The sequence below is a fragment of the Coffea arabica genome, chromosome 6e (assembly GCF_036785885.1).
Source record: "Coffea arabica cultivar ET-39 chromosome 6e, Coffea Arabica ET-39 HiFi, whole genome shotgun sequence".
Classification (NCBI taxonomy): domain Eukaryota; kingdom Viridiplantae; phylum Streptophyta; class Magnoliopsida; order Gentianales; family Rubiaceae; genus Coffea; species Coffea arabica.
The window spans coordinates 11,618,102-11,640,550 of NC_092321.1; the positions used below are offsets into that span (position 1 = coordinate 11,618,102).

Sequence of the window (22,449 nt, forward strand, 5' to 3'; positions counted from 1 at the left end):
GATGGATGATACATCGGTCGTCCAGTTCATCTTCACTGTCGAATCACAAAAGGTTGATATTTGCTAGAATATTACTGCAAAGAAAGGAGGCATCTTCTTCCCTAAAAAGAGCAACAAAAAAGTAATATTAACTGCTAACTCACTACAAAATTTTTTTTTTAAAAATAAAGTGTTTCAACTTCTTGGGAGTTCATCTATGAATGCAATTCAATTTCAAATTCTTGGCATTGTTAAAAGAAGAAGAAGAAAAAAAGTTGCAACTCCTTGGGGAATTCAACCCTGGAGACAAATTGATGGGTCAGATAGGCACGAGTCATGAGTTTTGTGTTGACCTCGGCCTAAAATATTTGGATTCAAAGAGTGTAAAACACTGCATTTGGCCGAGATTGGCTCAAAACTCACGTGGGGCTTGTTAGGGTGGTTATTTGTATTTAACCTTTGGTGAAAACTATCACCTATGAAACCCCAAGATCTTTATGGCGATTATTGAGAAATAATTAACACATAATTGCGGAAGCGTACTTGAATCCATATTGATAAACTTGATACTTGAATCCCTAGAGATTTGGGGTGGCCTTCCAGGTCAACAGGTATTCACCGATCCTTTGAGAGAAGCCTTTAGTTTCTCTCTGGTATCTTTCCTGACGATGGGATATTAGGGAAGAGCTATTTTGTGGTATTAGGAAATACGACAACTAAACGATACCTGTGACCTGGGGACCATAACCCTATTTATAGGTAACATTCCTGTTACCTTTTGGAGCCCTATTTCAGCCCATCATTGAAATAGGAGCCCATAAGTTTCTACACATTAAAGGGCCAACATCCTATTAGATACATTAAATCCAAACTATATTTGATCACTTTAATTGGGTTTAACCTTAATTGACAGTTTGCAATACATAATTATTCACATATAAGTCCAATGTTGGATTAAGGATCCAACAGGGCTTTCATCGTATTCTTCGGTAAGTAAATTAGAGTACTTTTTTAAGTCGTGTAACTTGAAGTTGCCACTTGCCAGCCTGTTGAATCAGAATTTGCAGGAATAGTACAGCATCTATGGCCAAATTTTGAGGTATGTCGATTCCCTCGAATGGCTTAAGCCATTAACCAACCACAATAACTGTATAATGGCAACTAAGAAGTACAAAAAAGATTAATAGCACATGGTGCTATAAAGTAATGCATTGGTTGTCTTCACGATGGCATATGATTCTGAGAATTAGTCAGAACTAATTATTAGGGAGCTGCAAATAATTATTTTCCAACAAAAATCAAGGATGACAATGCCATATTTGAGATATCAAAATGAAGTTCTTCTTCTTCTTCTCTTTATTATTATTGCACTACCAGGGCATAAATTGCACTAGCATTTATCATTGTTTCTGCCCAATACATGATGTAGTACTACAAGATGTATTTTTACAATATCCCAATGAAAGAGAAACTTCCAAAAGTTGAGCCAACATCTGTACCAAGATTCTAGTTTATGCTTTCCATCATCTGGATCCCAAAACTCTCGAGGGAAAGAAAGGTTGGAACGTATTCCATTACTTCTATGCAAGGGTAGCCATCTTCATTCATCTGATCATCAATTTTCTTGATGAGTTTATGAACGCCAGACTGATGCAAGATTTGCCTCCGAGAATCATAGGAAAGTAAAATGTCATCCCTCCACAAAAGCAAGATATTCCCATCTTCAAAAACTTTAAAAACTCGAACAACTTCAAAAGATGGCCCGACAAGATCAGCGGGCTTCTTGTCTATAACAATTTCTTTAGTCCAGAGCTTGGTGATTCCGTATTCTTTCATCACCCAAATGACGATCTCAAAATCAGAAGTGTTATCACACAAGCTCAGACAGCCAGCAAAAAGTCCCAAGCAAGCTAAATTGAAATCTTTGCTCAGTTCTGGAGGAGCAGGGAAAGGTGAAAACAACTCTGTTTCAAGATCAAAGCAGGATATCAATTCAGAGCCAGCTTGATCACCAATCAGCCAATGAAGATTACCATTCAGGAAAACACCATGAGGGCGACAACTATTATAAAGGAAAGGGGCATGCCCAATTCTTCTCCAAGATTCTGTTTCTTCCCCTAGTGTATAAACATCGCAATTGGACTTTAATATCCGTCGTGTATGCTTCTCTAGCTCTTGAAAAATCCTAACCACCTTGTATTTTCTAGTTTCAGAGCTTGATCCGAATCCATAACTTACTATATTTGGATATGAACTTACCCCCTCTAGCATCGGAAGAGTGATGGATTCTCGTATGATTGGATTCCACAAGCAAACAGCATCATAATTATGATCGAATTCGTTCAAGCAGATTAAGCCATTGATGGAGCCAACCATGGTAGCAGTCGCACCATTTTCCACGACACACCCTTTTGGGGCCTTGATTTTTGTTCCTGCAACATATTGAAAATCATGGTGATCAGGCTGATCTTCGAATTCAACTAAACTGAAGCAATTCAAATCTGAAGGATGGTAATCGAGGTTGTTTATGATCAGGCAAGGAGGAGATCTTAGCAGGTGTAAATTAGTGAATTCAGATTCAGATAGCAGACTCAGCCATGATTTGCAAACAGATTTGCATTGGATGATAGTCTTGGGTGGTAATCTGGACAAAATATCAGAGACAACGTGTGCTGGTAGATTCAAGAATGGTGCCTGGTTGCTCATTTTTTTGTGGATCAGATTTAGCTTCTCTGTTCTCTTTGTATGACTTTGCTGAGGATAGAGTTCTTTTGATCTGCCAATTCTACTTTTGACTATTGAAGTACCTGATCCGACAACAAATTGATGCCTTTTGCAATACTTTATTGTTTTAATGACAAAGTTATCGAGATAAAGTAAAAGGAAAAAAAAAAAAAAAAAGAAGAGTTTTTCCATTGGTTCTTCTTTTTTTTTTTCATTTTTCATTTTGTTTTTGTCCTATTGGTAATTGGAGCTAAGCTAGCCAGCCAACTGAAGTGAATTTTGTATTCACAATATCTAGTAAAATTATTAATTTCATTTAAAAAGAAAATTCAGTCTATGTTTTTTTTTTTTTCAGGCAATGCAGTCTATGTTAGAAAAAGAGCCATTTGTCACTCAAATGGATAGAGAAATTTCTGAAGCATCTCACGGAACTAGCACATAAAGTACAAACTACACACTTCTAACGAACAGACACATTGATGGGCTGAAGTGACATTTGGGCTCGATTGACATTTGGGTCGTTCTTTGCCTAAAGTTTATTGGATTCAAATTGTCTAGGCTGACATGGGCTCAAAACTCACAGGCCATCGTGGTGGCCTTCAGCTCGATGCATCAATTGAGAGATGAAGGAACTACGAAAAGACCTTTTTTGGGTTGATCATACAACAGGATTAATAATACTAGTTGGTACCATGAACAGTGCATGATTGATGTTTTATGATGATTCAGAATTATGACAATTAGTCAGAACTAAGTATTTTAGTCCCGTAAAAATAAACTATTTTCCAAGAAAATTCCAGAATCTCAAACCTCTATTATCGAATTACCATCCTATGATTGAGATTAACATTGCTGAATTTTACATTCAAAATCAAAACATCATTTGTGATGTAACATGAATTTCAAACAAAACAAAAGGGTGAGACTAAAGTTCATCCAAACCAGTTATTGGGATGCCATTTAGTGGCTGCTGTGTATGCCACTTTGTCTTATAATTTCACTAGTTATTTATAGGCCTCACATGAAGCCCATAGTATTGCTAAGTATAAAGTAATACAGCTGATAATTCTTAATAACAGACGTATACAGCACAAGCAAAATGTTACGTACACATGCATGATATACATATGTTTGCATGTAACGCCAATGGATTCCACTAACCACTCAGTCCTATCTTTATAATGGCTCTATATTAGTTAAGAGGCTCAATAAGTTGCAGTAGTAGAGTTTTGTTGTTTGTTTCGTCATTGACAAGTTGATTCTTCAGCTGTAAAGAGACTTTTGAATTGTGAGCTCTCGGTTCTCCTTTTTCTTCATCCTTTATGTCGAAATAATGAATTGAATCCATGGAAAGCAATGGCGTAGAGTGTTCCAGGCTTGGGTCTTCGCCTGTTCGATGAGTCAGTTGAAGATATATATATCATGGGATCAAATGGGCTGCATGTCTGCGCCTATTCTGTGTAAACCGCCTAAACAATAAGCACCAATGACTGCACTGTAGTCTGCCCTGAAAGGTGGAAAATGTCGCTGATTCCCTCCTCTTCTTTTTTTTTTTTTTTGAAGCAAAAAAAATGAATCCCAGATCACAAACAATAGGATTCAATTAGTCTCACCCTTTTGTGAATGTTCTCACTATGCCTTTCTCTCATAGATTTGGACAAGATTGATATGATAGATGTAAATTCGAAAAGCTTACCCAAAAAAAACTAAAAATGGGAAAATTTTTAAAGGTGATTTTGTTTGTTTTTTTTTTTCCTTATAAAATATCCATAGAGAGTGATATGTTGTCTATTATATACTTACTCGTAAGACATAAGTTCCGTAGCGTGCATTATTTGATAAGAATATCAAATATTCAACATAAAGAACTAGAAACTGTCTTTTCAATTTGTTACGAGGGCAGATATTTCCTGTGAGGATGGTGCACAAAATCACACATCTACTACACAATAATATTCGTGATTCAAACTTGTAGATTCGAGTGGAAGAGGACTACAGTAAAATTATTTTTGCTTTTCCTAGCTAGGATTCCTGGCTAAGTTCGTAGAATCACATTTGTTGAGAATAGAAGAAGTTAAGCAAAATATGACATGTCTAATAAGGTTAAAAGTCAAAAACAGATTAAGGGAAGACGTGTTAGATTTGGGACCAGCAGAACTGTGTACGAGTTCGTTAATTAATTAACATCTTGTAATTCATCATAAATAAATTGTATGACTTTGTCATCGAGATGTAAAAAAGTTCAGATTACTTGCTAAAGCTTTCATACAATTTTTTACGTCGAGATGTAATAGATAAGTGAAAAAGCCTAGCAAGTAATCTGAACTCTTTCCTTTTTTTTTTTTTTTTGGTGGGGTTTTTTTTGGCTTAAATATTGACTTTTAAAGTCAGGCCTAATTTCCTTAACTCCGAAGCATGGACTTTCTTTACACTTGATAGCATGGAATGTGCCTGGCTGCTAAGATATCATATAAAGGTCACATTGTCAACAAACAGCATCGAATCTGCAGTCCTACTCTATCCGAGAGTTACGAGTCAAAAGTGATATTCCTGGATGACTGCTAGTCTTTGCCAAACTGATTTTGTTACAGCTATAAATTGGATCTAATCTAATACATTTGAGTCGAAATTTCAGCTCAATGTTTCCTTGAGTTATCTCCTCCTCTTCGTTCCAGGGAATCGCTAAGACAAAATTAAAGGAAAGTTTATATTTCTACAAACATGGCAACATTCTTATTAAGGTTTTCTTTTTAAAAAAAATTTATTTAGGTGCTTGTATATGATCAGTATTTATTTCTTGGACTGCATTGACCACTTATGGCTCTCTTTTTCTTCACTTAAAAAGAATCTAAACTTGCAAATGGCTATTTGGCATCCATTCATTTATCAACCTCTCAAAAATTATTTGTCCAGTGTTTGACATTTCTTATATAGAACAGTCTACTACGCGTTTTTCTAAATATAGCCACATAGAAAATGGAAAGAGCAATACCGTGCATGAGACGCTTAAACCTCATCGATTGCGGTCTTTTTAAACTGTACAATACCCCTAGTGTCACGGCACAGAAAAAATTGTCTGGTCATTTTTTCGTCTTAGAAAATGCTTCGACAGGAGAAAATTCTACCACGTAATTGGTCTACATAACCATTGACGGACTAATTCACAATATCTCTCTCCGCTATCCAGAATGGAAGACAAGAAGGAACAGTAACGGGAAACAGTCAAAGTTAGGGCGAAAGTAATTATAATCGTGTGGAGCTCAAATTCTGAGCTTTGGCACTAATTCTTGAATGATAAATCATATTAGAGAGAACATTTTTAACTCCAAAGTATATTGAAAGAAGAGGTATAATCTCGGTATAATTATTAAGAAAAAATTGAAACCTTCTCTGTGTAAACTGCAAAAGAAAGTTCTCGGGAGCCAGAGTAACTACTATAAGGGACAACCATGCAGGTAAGCATATTATTACATTTTGGGAGATGGAGGGATTGGGTGATTTGAAAACCAGAGTGTAAATGAGAGATTCAAATTCAAATTCTTCCACTTACATTAAAAAAAAAGACTATTACACTTTGACTGTAATAACAAAAAAAAAAAAAAAACCAACTTGTGATTGTAAGTTCTAACCATTTTTCACAGCAATAATTTCTAAACTTAATTGATTTAGTTTTGTTTGCCAACAAATTGACCCTATGCCTACTGCTACAGGAGATAAATTATCGCCGACCATCAAAGCAAAAATTCATTGTTTATACCAAGTAATACGATTTGAATCAAGAAAAGTAAAACCTGACGGGGCTTAAATAATGAATTTATTCGGTTGAGGTCCTCATAAACATGGGCAACACCCCCATGTCTTCAACATTTTGCCTATAAAAGGCAGAGGCATTGCTCAGTTTTCTCATCGAGCAAGCTCTTCAAGAAAGTTCAAACTCAAAGTGAAACCTTGAAGAGTTTAAATCCTTTAGGAGAGAGCCAAAAAATAAAATAAAATGGGAGCCACAATGCGAGTTCTGATGATGATTGCCATGGCGGCAAGCCTTGTTTCTGTTTCCTATGCAGCTACGGGGACTGCAACTTACTATACACCACCTTATGTTCGTAAGTTTCTCTTCAGTACTATCATGCACTGCACAAGATATTGCAAATCTGTTATTCTCTCTTTTTGATTTTCCATCATCATTTAATTCGAGAGATAACTAGTTAAGATATATTTGTATACGTCTTGCATGATTCCTAGTTATTTTATCGTTTTCTTTAATCTCTCTGCATTTTCGTAAGGGGTCTCTTTAGTACTATCATTATTATAATTTAAAGTGCAACATGTGATATTAGCTAGACAAAAGTATTATGACCCTCTCTTCTCACAAATGTTGTACTTTTGTTGCCTTGTTAAACCAGCCTCTTCTTGTTATGGCTTCCAAGACAATGGGGTGATGATTGCAGCTGCAAGTGATGCAATCTGGGACAATAGGGCTGCCTGTGGGAGAAACTACAGAGTGACATGCACTGGACGTACAAACGAAGGTGTCCTTCAACCATGCAGGGGCAGTGTTGTGGTTAAAATAGTTGATTATTGTCCCCCCGGCTGTAGAGGAACAATTGATCTCTCCCAAGAAGCGTTTGCTATCATTGCTGATCCAAATGCTGGAAAAGTTAACATTGAATATGACCAGTAAGCCTATTATGTCTTGACCAAAAATTTCTTCTTCATCTAACGGAATTGCTTAGACTTGAAGTACTAATTGATTTCCAACTTTCTTCGTATTTTTCAGGGTTTGAAGTTGAATTTTAAAAGCTTTCAGAAGGCCGAAAAGGATGTCCAGAAATAAGTAGATTTCCCATGGGAATATGTACGCTACAAAATCTATGTATGAGCTACTGCTTTGTAGCATGAACTTATGAGTAAATAAGATTACATCTGGTGAAAGCCTCTGAAACTTTAATGGTGCATTAGCTTGTTTCATTTGGATTTTAACTTTTTCTTTTTCTTGAGTTACCATTTTCTTTTCCTTTGGAGTAAAATTTATGACTAATTTTATGCGTCGTCTTCTAGTTACACTTGCTTGTTTCTTTCATTTTGTATGATGAAACATTTGCATTTTTTCTGGACCATAGACCGAAGCTCAATGAGAGGGAAGAAAAGGAGCTTTTCGCCCCAAGTCCGATAGTTTACTTGACCCCCCTTAGTTTCTCTCATTTTGTGAAATTTACTTTTGAAACTCCTAAGGTGCGCAACGGATCTTCTGTACCACACCCTGTCTCACATCCTGTCTCACTCCTTATAATTTTGCCAAGTGTCCCTTAATAAATCAAACCCTCAAACAACCCAACTCGGACCATGTTAAATTGATTAATCGATTATCCGGACAAAAAACTTAATCTCTTTAACCAAAACCAAGTAAAATAAAAACTCTTTAATCAAAATCACAATTTATCAAATTAAAAAAGCCCTAAAACCCAAACAACCTCTGTCCTCTCTTCATCATCTTCACCATTCAAGCAGACAACTTGATGATCCGTTGCGCAATTTAACATGCATCATTGACGCCCACAGACACTCCCGCACTGGACTATCTTTCTACCCCAATCACACACACAAATTTTGCAGACTAAAATCTAGCAGGAAAATTCAAGATTTCTGAGAGGAACCCAAGTTTTAGTTTCCTTTTTCCTTGCTGGGTTTCTTCGAGGAACTTTCTTTCCATACCGAAAAGGGTTTGCAGGAAGATGCATTGGCATTGCACATGGGAAACATTGTTTTAAACGAAGATGATATAAAGCCTGAAGATCACGGCGTGCTCATTAGACAAAGGCACATCAGGTATATGAACAAAAACACGAGTACTTCGTCAAATTGTAGACTTGAAAACAAGAATGCAGCAGCTAGCTTATTAAATATCCACTATGAAAATAATAATTTTGTTGATTGGTAAACCGAATTTAGATTAAGTTATCAATATTGGCTCTGACTCGTGGGTGATGAAGGAAAAGTAAAGCTATATGAGTGGGGACGGGCGATATAAAAACATGAGCAATGTAAACTGGAACATGATGATCTTCAGGCTTGTTAAAAAACATTTCTTTTTTCCTTCCAAAATTAACTTGCCATTTTCTTTTTCTTTGGAGTGGAACATGATGATTTTAACTTTTTCTTTTTCTTCAGTTACCATTTTCTTTTCCTTTGGAGTAAAATTTATGACTAATTTTATGCGTCATCGTCTAGTTACACTTGCTTGTTTCTTTCATTTTGTATGATGAAACATTTGCATTTTTTCTGGACCATAGACCGAAGCTCAATGAGAGGGAAGAAAAGGAGCTTTTCGCCCCAAGTCCGATAGTTTACTTGACCCCCCTTAGATTCTCTCATTTTGTGAAATTTACTTTTGAAACTCCTAAAGTGTTCCAAAAGATTCAGTAAATGCTAAAACTTTTGAAAATTTCTGTTAAGTCCTCAGTTTATTCCACTAATTAATTTGCTACCACAATACAATCAAAAACCACTATTGGATTGAACCTTTCACTTTTTTCAACTAATTAATACTCGAGAAATTAAACTTTATGAAAGTGCTCAAAACTAATACATTATAGTGATAAAAATTTGATGATCTATACGTTGCTCATTGCGTTGTTCGACATTGTTTAGTCATATAATTTTTTTTTTTTGAAAAGGAAAATATTCAATAGCAGAACAGAAGTTTTGTGTCAACGTATATTTAGGATCTTTTGGGTGTAATAACGAAGTGAGCTTTTTACAAAAAAGGACTCAATTGACTCGAAACATCTATGAAAGGACATTAAATGGTGCAATTAAAGATTAACGACTAAATAGAAGATAACATAACGATAAGGTTTTCTTTTTGTTGAAATCCTTAAATGGGGAGGAAAAAGAGAAGAAAGAAAAATTGGCAGAAAATATTCAGTCATGTTGGTCTCCTTTTTCCTGTTATATGTACATAGATACACCCAAAATATGCAATATCAGTGGAAGTGGCAAATTTGATATTTTCTTTTGATACTAACTTCACACCATTAATACCAAATTGCCAATATGATAACATATGTGGATTTGCAAAAGGAAGTCACCCAATACACCCATCAAAAATCGAGTGCAGAATGTTTTGCCGATTAATTTGACCATGTTCTTCAATTAAAGTTTGGTTCCAAAACTCAAAATAGATAGCCTGCAGTACTTAATTGATGAGATACCGTCAAATTTGATTAATGCACTTGCTGGCAAATTTCTCCTCCTCGACCATTTCTGTTGCAAGTTCAAGAAAAACCTCGCCGTCTTGAAAAGCGTCTTCACTATGGCGTTTGAATCACCATGATCTTAATTCTCATTACTTATCAAAATAATTGAGCAAGAAAGTTGCAGTTTACGCAATTAAAGGTGCATACCAGCGCCTGGCTTTTGCCACTATATCCCCAGAATTTTCATTATATTGATTGATCCTTGTTTAAACAATATCACTTTCTCCAAGATTTAATCGCCACAAGACCAAGTGTTGGAGTAATTTTGGAGTGTAAATTTAGAATTGCAAGATGTTGCAAGTAATACTATTAACCACTAAAAATTTAATGCTAACTTTTAGAGTTTTGATCTAAATTAATTGATAGGGTGTGGAGTTATCCCCTCCCAAAATCAATATATTCATTTTTCTCAATTTTAATTACTTATTTGCCAGGTAAAAAGTGCCCATTAATTTCTTTGCAATGGTGTGGGTAGTACTAGGGTTAAGCTGTAAGGAGTCATGTGTCACTCTTCAATCAACGGTTTAGAGTTTTCCATGACTCTTAACTTATGTAAACTTTGAACTGGAAATTACAAAAAAAAAAAAAAAAAAATTAATTTCAATCCCAGTAATTTTTTTTTGGGTCAAAATTTCAATCCAAGTAATGACCATCCCAATATCAGGTAATCTACAACTTGTAACTTGTGCTGTGGACTCCTCACATTGTGCTTCCTGATGTTGTTGCTGCTGCTCGTTCAAGTCATCAGTTTGCTGATTTGATTGGTCTCCTCCTTGCTGCTGCTCATTCAAGTCACCTTGTGGTACAGTTGAACCAGCAGTTGCAAAGATATCCTCATCTTCTGCAAATTCTAGACCCTCTCTCAATCAATCCGGATCAGATTCTTCGTTTCCATCATTGTGGTGCTGTTCATTGTTGACTTGATTGGTCTCAACAGAGGTTCTGTCAAAGTTACCTTGATTTCCAAATTCTTCTGCACTTTGGTTCACTGAAGAAACCTCTTGCTGGCTGTCGACGCCATCTATTCTGGTATTTTGCTGAAATAAATTTCTAACAGTTTTTCTAGCTGCTCTCTTCACAGGTTGCACCACAGTTTGCCTCTTCTTCACTGGAGTTTTACCACCATTTCTTCTGTTTTTCTTAGTTGTTTCGAAGGAATTTTATGTGCCATCATTAGTTTCTACAGCAGCTGTGCCATCTAAGTCATTTTCTTGCCCTCTTTCATACCAACATATGGATCTGAACCAGTCAGATCAACAGGATTTTGTGAAACTCCAGCACGATTTCTAGTCAGATTTAAATTGATTTCTGAAGAACCTTCATTATACGGTAAAGCAAGTGGACCATCATTTGTCACTCTTTCGAATAAGAGCTTGTCATCCGATGAGACAATTTAGATAAGGGTCTGACCTGTCTCTACATATATATATGCATATAAGGAATCCCTTCATAATAGGTAGTCAACAATTCTATGTCCACGTCATCATTTATTGGGATAACACCTACATCCACATCATGGTTTGGAATAGAATACCAAAATTGTGCACACGCCACTTCTTTTTCAATTTTGGAGTACAGGTTCAACAATGAAAATATTGATAACTCATCAGGGTCGCAATTGTGAAACACTCTCACTAAATCACTTGTATACCTAATATTAGGATGATGTATAAACCGTCCACCATAGTGCATGTGGATATCCACTGTCCTAAAAGGATCTGACATGGTCCCCAACCTAAATTATTTAATCAACACTTTCAGAACTCAAATATAGATTAATAAACTATCTTAAGCTACATCACACTTTCAGATTATAACAACAATTAGTTATAACAACAATCAGATTATATAGTGAAATCTGATTTAGTAGTCAAATCCAGACCCGACACATATTATTTCCTCCTGACATCAACCACATACTTCAAAAAAGACCCACATTCTTCAAAAAAGCTAAAAAAGTTAAGAACTTTACATTTTTAAACCCCATTTTCTCTGATAAATCACCCACATATGGACCATCAACTATAAAATGACAGATAGGGGGTGATGTGGAAAAGGAATAAACAAATTGGAAAAAGAATACAAATCCTAAACATCAAATGGATTGAATATTGAACAATAAGTTCTGATTCTTACCTAGAAATGTCGAACAAGTTTCACGATCAGATTTCCTCACCAATCTGACCTTCCCTTCTTCGCGACCGAATGCAGCTTCACGATAAGATACAACCACCAATCTGACCTTCTTTTCTTCGCGACCGAATGCAGCCACGCCGTTTTCAACTCAGATTCATGATATTTCAGCAACAATTTAGTATACAAATCCCTTGTTTTAGGGTTTGTTGTTCTCACACAGAATGAACGAGAGAGAGTCAGTTCTTGATTCTCTCTCCCTCTCTATTATAAATAAGGGTATTTTGGGTATTCGACCTGTAGCCAGTAACTCAACCGGTTAAAAAGTCTATTTCCACTTTAGTTATGAAGTTTAGGGTGTTTATGTGTATGTTTTTAAACAATAGGGGGGTAATGTGCCTTTTCGCGAAACCATAGGGGGGTTCCGTGTATTTTACCCTAAAATAAAAGGGAAAAAAAAAGAATTTTTGTGAGAATCCGACAATGTTCACATTTTTCTAGGCATTATTTTATTTTTGCCTACATTTTTATACTTGCCTTTAAAATATTAAAGTTTCTATTCATTTTTATAAGCAAGTACAGTTTTAAATCATTTTTCTAGTATAAATTAGTGTATGTTAAATTTGAAACGCATTATAGACGTGGGACCCGCTAGTGCGATAAAATTTTGGTGATTACGTGATTTTTGTGTTAAGTGTTATTATTTTACAAGGTGCTAGGAGATGATTAGAGGTTAGTTAGATAGACTAACCATTGGGAGTGAGAAGATAAACATTAAACATTCAAAGTGCCAAGTGTTACAAACCTATTGTCCCTGACCTAACTTTCACATTTACTAAAAACCAATTTTTGACCCAAATTTCTTCCATTTTCTTGGTCTTGGCCGACCCATTTGAGGAGCAAAACAAGAAAGGAAACTTCTTCATTTTCTAGCCTCAATTCTTGCTCAAATCTTGAGTTTCAACTACCCAAATCACAAACTACACCATACAAGTGCTCAACTAGGAAGTTTAAAGGTTTTGGTGGAATTGTTTTGGAGGAGGAAAGTCTAAGCTACCATTTTTCTTGAGTTTCCAAGGTATTTTGCCAAGAACTTCCTCTTTACTTCAATTAATTGTTAATTAGTGGTTTATAGTTGTTATAGACGTTGTTTTGTGGAAGATTTCATGGGTTGAGCTAGAGTTATATTCAATTTCAGTTTTAGGATTTCAATTCTGCCATGTTCTGACCAGTGTCATTCGGCCATGATGGAGGCCGAATTGGGTTTAGCTCCAAACATGAAATTTGTTGGTAATTGATTTAGCTAGCTACCTGTAAAATTTTAGCTCAATCGGAACACTGTATCTTGTGAAATGACTGAAATACCCTTGACTGCCCATGAGCCCTGTTCCGCGGACAGCTTTCTGTTTTCGTGGAGATTTTCATTTTTGACCCTGAAAATGCATGATTTGGCTTTTGAGGTCTTCATAAGAAATGTAGGTATATGTCTTGGTTTCGAAACGCCATAAGATTCGTTTCAATCCGATAAGTGTAGCTTCAGTTGTGGTTGTTATGCCGAAATGTGTATTTTATCGCCTATGATTTGTATGTGAAATTATGGTTGTTTTGGAATGTGAGTTGTTGTTTGATTGTAGGATGGAAAGTAAAGAAAGTAAGGGAGAATGCTGTCCGTTTGTTTTCTTGTAGTTTGAGTGCATAAAAGTGAGATTTGAAATGTGATTTGGTGATGCGTTGGACTTACTTTGTTTGGACATACTTAGGTCCACTTTAATAGTGTTATTTGAGCTACCTTTCATTTGAACTTCTACATTTTTGCATGGTGAATGAGACAACCATTTTAAGCATGTTACTTAGCTACAAATGTCAAGTTTTGAACTTCAAATGGTTACTCATTTCTTTCCGAAACAAAGAAGAATTTTCTAGGGTTTCTTGGCCGTAAAACCTAATTTTATCAAGCGAGGCTTTAGGTGTGAATTTAGGGTTTATTTATTTTCCTTTTCTCGGCCGTAAAATCTAAATGTACACTTTTTACTTTAAAAGTCACATTTATATATTGTACTAGTAAGTATTCGGATTTTCTTTGAATTACTTAAACTTTTGATGGTTGAACTGTGATAGTTTCTCTTGGTTATATTAGGGTTCCTTGGTGATTGAGGGTATCACCCGGAAGAATACTTTGGACGTTCTTTTGTTTAAATAGGTGAGTGTTTCTTATTTGTTATGTTCTTGATTATATGGCTTGTTATGAATGATTGATAACATGTTAAATGCATTCTATGATTGCTAAAACGAGTTTTCTAGGCGAGTGTGTACTTTATCGCACTCGACCTAAATGAATGTGAAATTTACAATGATTGAATGATTATATGTGCATGAATGTAAGCCTGATGGCTGAACTGGTTCCTGCCCTTCGTTACCGATCGACTCGAGCCAGAAGCGGACTCGATCGGGCGATTTGGTAACCCTGGGTGAATTATTGGTATACTCGAGTATTACCTTGTTGTCAGGTGGAGTTCGGCCAACGTCCGGAAGGGGGTGAAATAAAATGAATGAACGAGTGGTAATGTAAATGAAGGGGTTTTACTTACAAAAATGCATTTCAAATAATTGGAGGAATAAGGAAATGAAAGGAGAATGAATGAATGAATGGCTCCATGTGAGCACGTATCCTTTTAATGAATGTGTTATTATTGCTTTACATTGTAAGTATTTCTTGAATTATTGGATATCTATTATTAATGCACTGGACTTATTGTTTGATTATGTGTTTGGAATCTCACTGAGCTTTTAGCTCATTCCGTTAGTTTTGTTTTCCTTAATAGGGGATGCGAGCAAGGACGAGAGATCTATATAGACTAATCTAGTCTAGTTCTTTTGAATTTTTGTAATAGTTCTCGCCCTAGTGCTTGAATATGGTTGGATGTATTAAGAACTGAGAACGTTCGTTTTATTTGGGAATTGTATATTATTTTGAGATAGAAATGAATGTAAGTATGTGTTTCAAGTTTGGGAATTATTTTTTTTATCCTCGAGGTCATTTCTTATTTCTTTTGAAGAGTTTGAGTGAGTCCTGGCGAGAGTTTGGCAGGCGGTCCGCCGAATCCTTTGGTTCGCCTTAGGGGGAAGTGGGGCTGTCACAGTTTTTCCATTGGTTCTTCTTTTTTTCATTTTTCTTTTTTTTTTTGTCCTATCGGTAATTGGAGCTGAGCTAGCCAGCCAATTGTAGTGAATTTTGTATTCACAATATCTAATACAATTATTAATTTCATTTAAAAAGAAAATTCAGTCTATGTCTTTTTTTTTTAGGCAATTCAGTCTATGTTAGAAAAAGAGCCATTTGTAACTCAAATGGATAGAGAAATTTCTGAAGCATCTCACGGAACTAGCACATAAAGTACAAACGACACACTTCAAACGAAGAGACATATTGATGGGCTGAAATAAGATTTCGGCTCGATTGAGACTTGGGTCGTTCTTTGCCTAAAGTTTATGGATTCAAAATTATCAAAAAAACATACAAACAGGTAGGACGACATGGGCTCAAAACTCACAGGCCATCCTCGTGTCCTTCAGCTGGATGCATGCATTAATTGAGGGATGAAAGGACTACGAAAAGACCTTTTTTTGATCGATCATACAACAGGATTAATAATACTAGTAGGTACCATGAATAATGCATAATTGATGTTTTATGATGATTCAGAATTATAAGAATTAGTAAGAACTAACTATTTTAGTCCCGTCAAAATAAACTATTTTCCAAGAAAACTCCAGAATATCAATGCCCATATTTGAAATATCTAAATGAATTATTTTTGAAGAGACAAAAAATAAAGGAGTCTAGCTAGAAATGAAATTTTGGTTAGTCCAACAATGCTATTAGTTAGCACGATAGCTCCTCTATACCAAGCATTTTAAGTGTGTATGTCTGTCTCATACTTCTATTATCGAATTACCATCCTATGATTGAGATTAACATTGCTCCATTTTACATTCAAAATCAAAACATCTTTTTATGATGTAACATGAATGTCAAACAAAATAAAAGAGAGAGACTAATGTTTATCCAAACCAGTTATTTGGATGCCATTTAGTGGCTGCTATGTATGCCACTTTGTCTTATAATTTCACTAGTTATAGGCCTCACATGAAGCGCATAGTATTGCTAAGTATAAAATAATACAGCTGAAAATTCTTAATAACAGACATATACAGCACTAGGGGTGGGCAAAATTATCCGTTAACCCGAAAACCCGTCATATCCGATCCGATCCGATCCGATCCGAAAATTAGAATATCCGATTTTTATTATTTGATCGAGTCAAAAGAGAGTCGGGTACCCGCTAAGATGCGGGGCGGGTTAGGGTCACATAATTAAAAACCTGCGGGTACCCGATCCGCCTCGCATATATATTTTTTATTTTTATTTTTATTTTTATACACACACTATAAAATAATAAGTTAGAACTAAATAAGTAATTTTATTGAACAAATTACATTACAAATATGAGAGACTATAATTTATTTACAAAATTCATTTGTAGAGGCCATGATCTTATATTTTGTAGAAAAAAGATTAATTAATGTGGAACATATATATTAAAAATTGTGCTACTTATTTCAAACTTTTATTGATTTTGAATTCTTTTAATTTTTTTTCCTTTATCTTATATTTTCTTCACATGTTTGTTTCTTGGTGGGAAACCTTTTTGTAGAAAAAAAATTTATTAAATTTTAGATGAATGTGTAAAATATAAAATTAAATTGGTATAAATCATTTTTTTTAAAATTAAATTATAAATGGGACGGGGCGGGTATCCGCTAACCCGATCATAATCGGGTACCCGCTAATATGTGGGGCGGGTAAGGGTCAGAAAATGGTGTGCAGGTCGAGTCAACTAAATGGTGAATGGGGCGGGTGTCCGACCCGCGCCCACCCCTATACAGCACAAGCAAAATGTTACGTACACATGCATGATATACATATTTTTGCATGTAACGCCAAGGGATTCCACTAACCTCCTTCATCCCCAACCACTCAATCCTATCTCTGTAATGGCTCTAAATTAGTTAGAGACTTAATAAGTTGTAGTAGTAAAGTTTTGTTGTTTGTTTCGTCATTGACCCAAAAACAAGAAACTGTTGGTATTTTCAATGTAAAGAACTAGAAACTGTCTTTTCAATTTGTTACGAGGGCAGACATAATCCTGTGACGATGGTGCACAAAATCACACATCTACTACACAATATTCGTGATTCAAACTTATAGATTCGAGTGGAAGAGGACTACAATAATAATTTTGCTTATCCTAGCTAGGAGGCTAAGTTCGTAGAATCACATTTGTTGAGAATAGAAGAAGTTTAGCAGAAGTTCACGTCTAATAAGGTTAAAAGTCAAGAACAGATTAAGGGAAGACGTGTTAGATTTGGGACCAGGAACAAGTTCATTAATTAATTAACATCTTGTAATTCATCATAAATAAATTGTATGACTTTGTAGTCGAGATGTAAAAAAGTTCAGATTACTTGCTAAGTTTTCATACAATTTTTTACATCGAGATGTAATAGATAGGTGAAAAAGCCTAGCAAGTAATCTGAACTCTCTTTTTTTTGTTTGGTGGGGTTTCCCTGGTTTTTTTGCTTAAATATTGACTTTTAAAGTCAGGCCTAATTTCCTTAACTTGAAGCATGGACTTTCTTTACACTTGATAGCATGGGATGTGCCTGGCTGCCAAGACATAAGGCCAGATTGTCAACAAACAGCATCGAATCTGCAGTACCACTCTACTCTATCCAAGAGTTACGAGTCAAAAGTGATATTCCTGGATGACTGCTAGTCTTGCCAAACCGATTTTGTTGAAACTAAAAATTGGCCGAAAAAAGAATATTCAAGATTCATAAGCATGTTGCCACAAAAAGAACAGCTAATCTATCTTTTTACAGCTATAAATTGGATCTAATCTAATCTAATACATTTGAGTCGAAATTTCAGCTCAATGTTTCCTTGAGTTATCTCCTCCTCTTCGTCCCAGGGAATCGCAAAGACAAAACTAAAGGAAAGTTTATATGTCTACAAACATGGCAACATTCTTATTAAGGTTTTTTAAAAATTTTTTTTTTTTATTTAGGTGCTTGTATATGATCACTAGTTATTTCTTGGACTGCATTGACCACTTATAGCTCTTTTTTTCTTCACTTAAAAAGAATCTAAACTTGCAAATGGCTCTTTGGCATCCATTCATTTATCAACCTCTCAAAAATTATTTGTCCAGTGTTTGACCTTTCTTATATAGAACAGTCTACTACACATTTTTCTAAATATAGCCACATAGAAAATGGAAAGAGCAATACCGTGCATGAGACGCTTAAACCTCATCGATTGCGGTCTATTTAAACTGTACAATACCCCTAGTGTCACGGCACAGAAAAAATTGTCTGGTCATTTTTTCGTCTCAGAAAATGCTTCTGGTTTGTTTGGATTGGGCTTTATTTTCCCAAATTTATTTGCTTACATCATCATTACAATTTCCAATACACCTTTTTACCTTTCCAATTACCTTTTTATCTCACATACATCACATCACAAAAAGTACTACAGTAAAAATATCTCTAATAATTCACAATCCAAACAGACCTGTACCGTCCCGGAACAAGGAGAAACCCTGTTTCTGTATTTGTCCGCCTGCAACGAAGCCATCAGACTAATTCACAATATCTCTCTCCGCTATCCAGAATGGAAGACAAGAAGGAACAATAATGGGACACGGTCAAAGTTAGGGCGAAAGTAATTATAATCGTGGGGAGCTCAAATTCTGAGCTTTGACACTAATTCTTGAATGATAAATCATATTAGAGAGAACATTTTTAACTCCAAAGTATATTGAAAGAGGTATAATCTCAGTATAATTATTAAGAAAAAAATGAAACCTTCTCTGTGTAAACTGCAAAAGAAAGTTCTCGGAAGCCAGAGTAACTACTATAACGGACAACTATGCAGGTAAGCATACTATTACAGTTTAGGAGATGGATAGTTGGGTGATTTGAGGACGAGATTGTAAATGAGAGATTCAGATTCAAATCCTTTCACTTATATTAAAATAAAAAAAACTCTTACACTTTGACTATAATAAGGGGAAAAAAATCCAACCAGTGATTGTAAGTTCTAACCTTTTTTTTTCAGCAATAATTTCTAAACTTAATTGATTTAGTTTTGTTTGCCAACAAATTGACCCTATTCCTACGGCTACAGGAGATAAATTATCGCCGACCATCAAAGCAAAAAATTCATTGTTTATACCAAGTAATACGATTTGAATCAAGAAAAGTAAAACCTGGCGGGGCTTGAATAATGAATTAATTTATTCGGTTGAGGTCCTCATAAACATGGGCAACATCCCATGTCTTCAACATTTCGCTTATAAAAGGCAGAGGCATCGCCCAGTTTTCTCATCAAGCAAGCTCTTGAAGAAAGTTCAAACTCAAAGCGAAACCTTGAAGAGTTTAAATCCTTTAGGAGAGAGCCAAAAAAAAAAAAGAATGGGAGCCACAATGCGAGTTCTGATGATGATTGCCATGGCGGCAAGCCTTGTTTCTGTTTCCTATGCAGCTACGGGGACTGCAACTTTCTATACACCACCTTATGTTCGTAAGTTTCTCTTCAGTACTATCATGCACTGCACAAGATTTTGCAAATCTGTCATTTAATTCGAGAGATAACTAGTTAAGATATATTTGTATACGTCTTGCATGATTCCTAGTTATTTTATCGTTTTCTTTAATCTCTCAGCATTTTCGTAGGGTGTCTCTTTAGTACTATCACTAGTATAATTTAAAGTGCAACATGTGATATTAGCCAGACAAAAGTATTACGACCTTCTCTTCTCACAAATGTTGTACTTTTGTTGCCTTGTAAACCAGCCTCTTCTTGTTATGGCTTCCAAAACAATGGGGTGATGATTGCAGCTGCAAGTGATGCAATCTGGGACAATAGGGCTGCCTGTGGGAGAAACTACAGAGTGACATGCACTGGACGTACAAACCTAGGTGTCCTTCAACCATGCAGGGGCAGTGTTGTGGTTAAAATAGTTGATTACTGTCCACCCGGCTGTAGAGGAACAATTGATCTCTCCCAAGAAGCGTTTGCTATCATTGCTGATCCAAATGCTGGAAAAGTTAACATTGAATATCACCAGTAAGCCTATTATGTCTTGACAAAAAAATTTTCTTCATCTAACGGAATTGCTTAGACTTGAAGTACTAAATACTAATTGATTTCCAACTTTCTTCGTATTTTTCAGGGTTTGAAGTTGAATTTTAAAAGCTTTCAGAAGGCCGAAAAGGATGTCCAGAAATAAGTAGATTTCCCATGGGAATATGTACGCTACAAAATCTATGTATGAGCTACTACTTTGTAGCATGAACTTATGAGTAAATAAGATTACATCTGGTGAAAGCCTCTGAAACTTTAATGGTGCATTAGCTTGTTTCATTTGGATTTTAACTTTTTCTTTTTCTTGAGTTACCATTTTCTGATTCTTCTTCTTCTTCTTCTTTTCCTTTGGAGTAAAATTTATGACTAATTTTAAGCGTCGTCTTCTAGTTACACTTGCTTGTTTCATTCATTTTGTATGATGAAACATTTGCAATTTTCAGGACCATAGACTGAAGCTCAATGAGAGGGAAGAAAAGGAGCTTTTCCCCCCAAGTCCGATAGTTTACTTGGCCCCCATTAGTTTCTTTCATTTTGTGAAATTTACTTCTGAAACTCCTAGAGTATTCCAAAAGATTCAGTAAATGCTAAAGCTTTTGAAAATTTCTATTAAGTCCTCAGTTTATTCCACTAATTAATTTGCTACCACAATACAGTCAAAAACCACTATTGGATTGAACCTTTCACTTTTTTCAAATAATTAATACTCGAGAAATTAAACTTTATGAAAGTGCTCAAAACTAATACATTATAGTGATAAAAATTTGATGACCTATACGTTGCTCATTGCGTTGTTCTACATTATTTAGTCGTATAAATTTTTTTTTGAAAAGGAATATATTCAATAGCAGAACAGAAGTTTGGGTCAAAGTATATTTAGGATCTTTTGGGTGTAATAACGAAGTGAACTATTTACAAATAAGGACTCAATTGACTCAAAACATCTATGAAAGGACATTAAACGGTGAAATTAAAGATTAAGGACTAAATAGAATATAACATAACGCATAAGTTTTCCTTTTGTTGGAATCCTTAAATGGAGAAGAAAAGAGAAGAAAGAAAAATTAGCAGTAAAATTTCAGTCATGTTGATTTTCTTTTTCCTGTTATATGTGCATGGATACACCCAAGATATGCAATATCGGTGGAAGTGGCAAAGTTGATATTTTCTTTTCATTCTAACTTCACACCATTACTGCCAAATTGCTAATATGATAACATATGTGGATTTGCAAAAGGAAGTTACCAGTACACCGCAACCATCAAAAATCGAGTGCAGAATGTTTTGCCGATTAATTTGACCATGTTCTTCAATTAAAGTTTGGTCCCAAAAGTCAAAATAGACAGCCTGCAGTACTTAATTGATGAGATACCGTCAAAATTTGATTAATGCACTTGCTAGCAAATTTCTCCTCCTCGACCATTTCTGTTGCAAGTTCAAGAAAAACCTCGCCGTCTTGAAAAGCGTCTTCACTATGGCGTTTGAATCACCATGATCTTAATTCTCATTACTTATCAAAATAATTGAGCAAGAAAGTTGCAGTTTACGCAATTAAAGGTGCATACCAGCGCCTGGCTTTTGCCACTATATCCCCAGAATTTTCATTATATTGATTGATCCTTGTTTAAACAATATCACTTTCTCCAAGATTTAATCGCCACAAGACCAAGTGTTGGAGTAATTTTGGAGTGTAAATTTAGAATTGCAAGATGTTGCAAGTAATACTATTAACCACTAAAAATTTAATGCTAACTTTTAGAGTTTTGATCTAAATTAATTGATAGGGTGTGGAGTTATCCCCTCCCAAAATCAATATATTCATTTTTCTCAATTTTAATTACTTATTTGCCAGGTAAAAAGTGCCCATTAATTTCTTTGCAATGGTGTGGGTAGTACTAGGGTTAAGCTGTAAGGAGTCATGTGTCACTCTTCAATCAACGGTTTAGAGTTTTCCATGACTCTTAACTTATGTAAACTTTGAACTGGAAATTAAAAAAAAATTAATTAATTTCAATCCCAGTAATTTTTTTTTGGGTCAAAATTTCAATCCAAGTAATGACCATCCCAATATCAGGTAATCTACAGCTTGTAATGACCATCCCATTTACAAGTTATTGGCTTATATATATATATATATATATATATATA

The 22,449-nt window shown here is 35.2% G+C and overlaps 3 protein-coding genes across 3 annotated transcripts; 2 read left to right on the forward strand and 1 right to left on the reverse strand.

Annotated features, from left to right (window-relative positions):
• Positions 1-1,485: 1,485 nt before the first annotated feature.
• LOC113696358 (F-box protein At3g07870) lies at positions 1,486-2,685 on the reverse strand. Its single transcript, XM_027215784.1, has one exon. It carries the CDS (start codon positions 2,683-2,685, stop codon positions 1,486-1,488), a length of 1,200 nt encoding a protein of 399 aa, XP_027071585.1.
• Positions 2,686-6,599: 3,914 nt separating this feature from the next.
• On the forward strand, positions 6,600-7,651 carry LOC113695400 (EG45-like domain containing protein). The gene is made up of 3 exons (XM_027214485.2): positions 6,600-6,806; positions 7,107-7,380; positions 7,481-7,651. The coding sequence occupies exons 1-3, from the start codon at positions 6,698-6,700 to the stop codon at positions 7,485-7,487; spliced, it is 390 nt and encodes a 129-aa protein (XP_027070286.1). The 5' UTR covers positions 6,600-6,697; the 3' UTR covers positions 7,488-7,651.
• An 11,886-nt stretch (positions 7,652-19,537) lies between these two features.
• Positions 19,538-20,560, forward strand: LOC113697339 (EG45-like domain containing protein). The gene is made up of 3 exons (XM_027216922.2): positions 19,538-19,737; positions 20,010-20,283; positions 20,390-20,560. The coding sequence occupies exons 1-3, from the start codon at positions 19,629-19,631 to the stop codon at positions 20,394-20,396; spliced, it is 390 nt and encodes a 129-aa protein (XP_027072723.1). The 5' UTR covers positions 19,538-19,628; the 3' UTR covers positions 20,397-20,560.
• Positions 20,561-22,449: the final 1,889 nt, after the last annotated feature.

Bases quoted from the DNA above. Each gene is read 5' to 3' on its own strand.
- LOC113696358 (XM_027215784.1), bottom strand. From the start codon at position 2,685: ATGAGCAACCAGGCACCATTCTTGAATCTACCAGCACACGTTGTCTCT.
- LOC113695400 (XM_027214485.2), top strand. From the start codon at position 6,698: ATGGGAGCCACAATGCGAGTTCTGATGATGATTGCCATGGCGGCAAGC. The intron at 6,807-7,106 runs GTAAGTTTCTCT...TTGTTAAACCAG, and splicing joins CTATACACCACCTTATGTTC to CCTCTTCTTGTTATGGCTTC.
- LOC113697339 (XM_027216922.2), top strand. From the start codon at position 19,629: ATGGGAGCCACAATGCGAGTTCTGATGATGATTGCCATGGCGGCAAGC. The intron at 19,738-20,009 runs GTAAGTTTCTCT...CTTGTAAACCAG, and splicing joins CTATACACCACCTTATGTTC to CCTCTTCTTGTTATGGCTTC.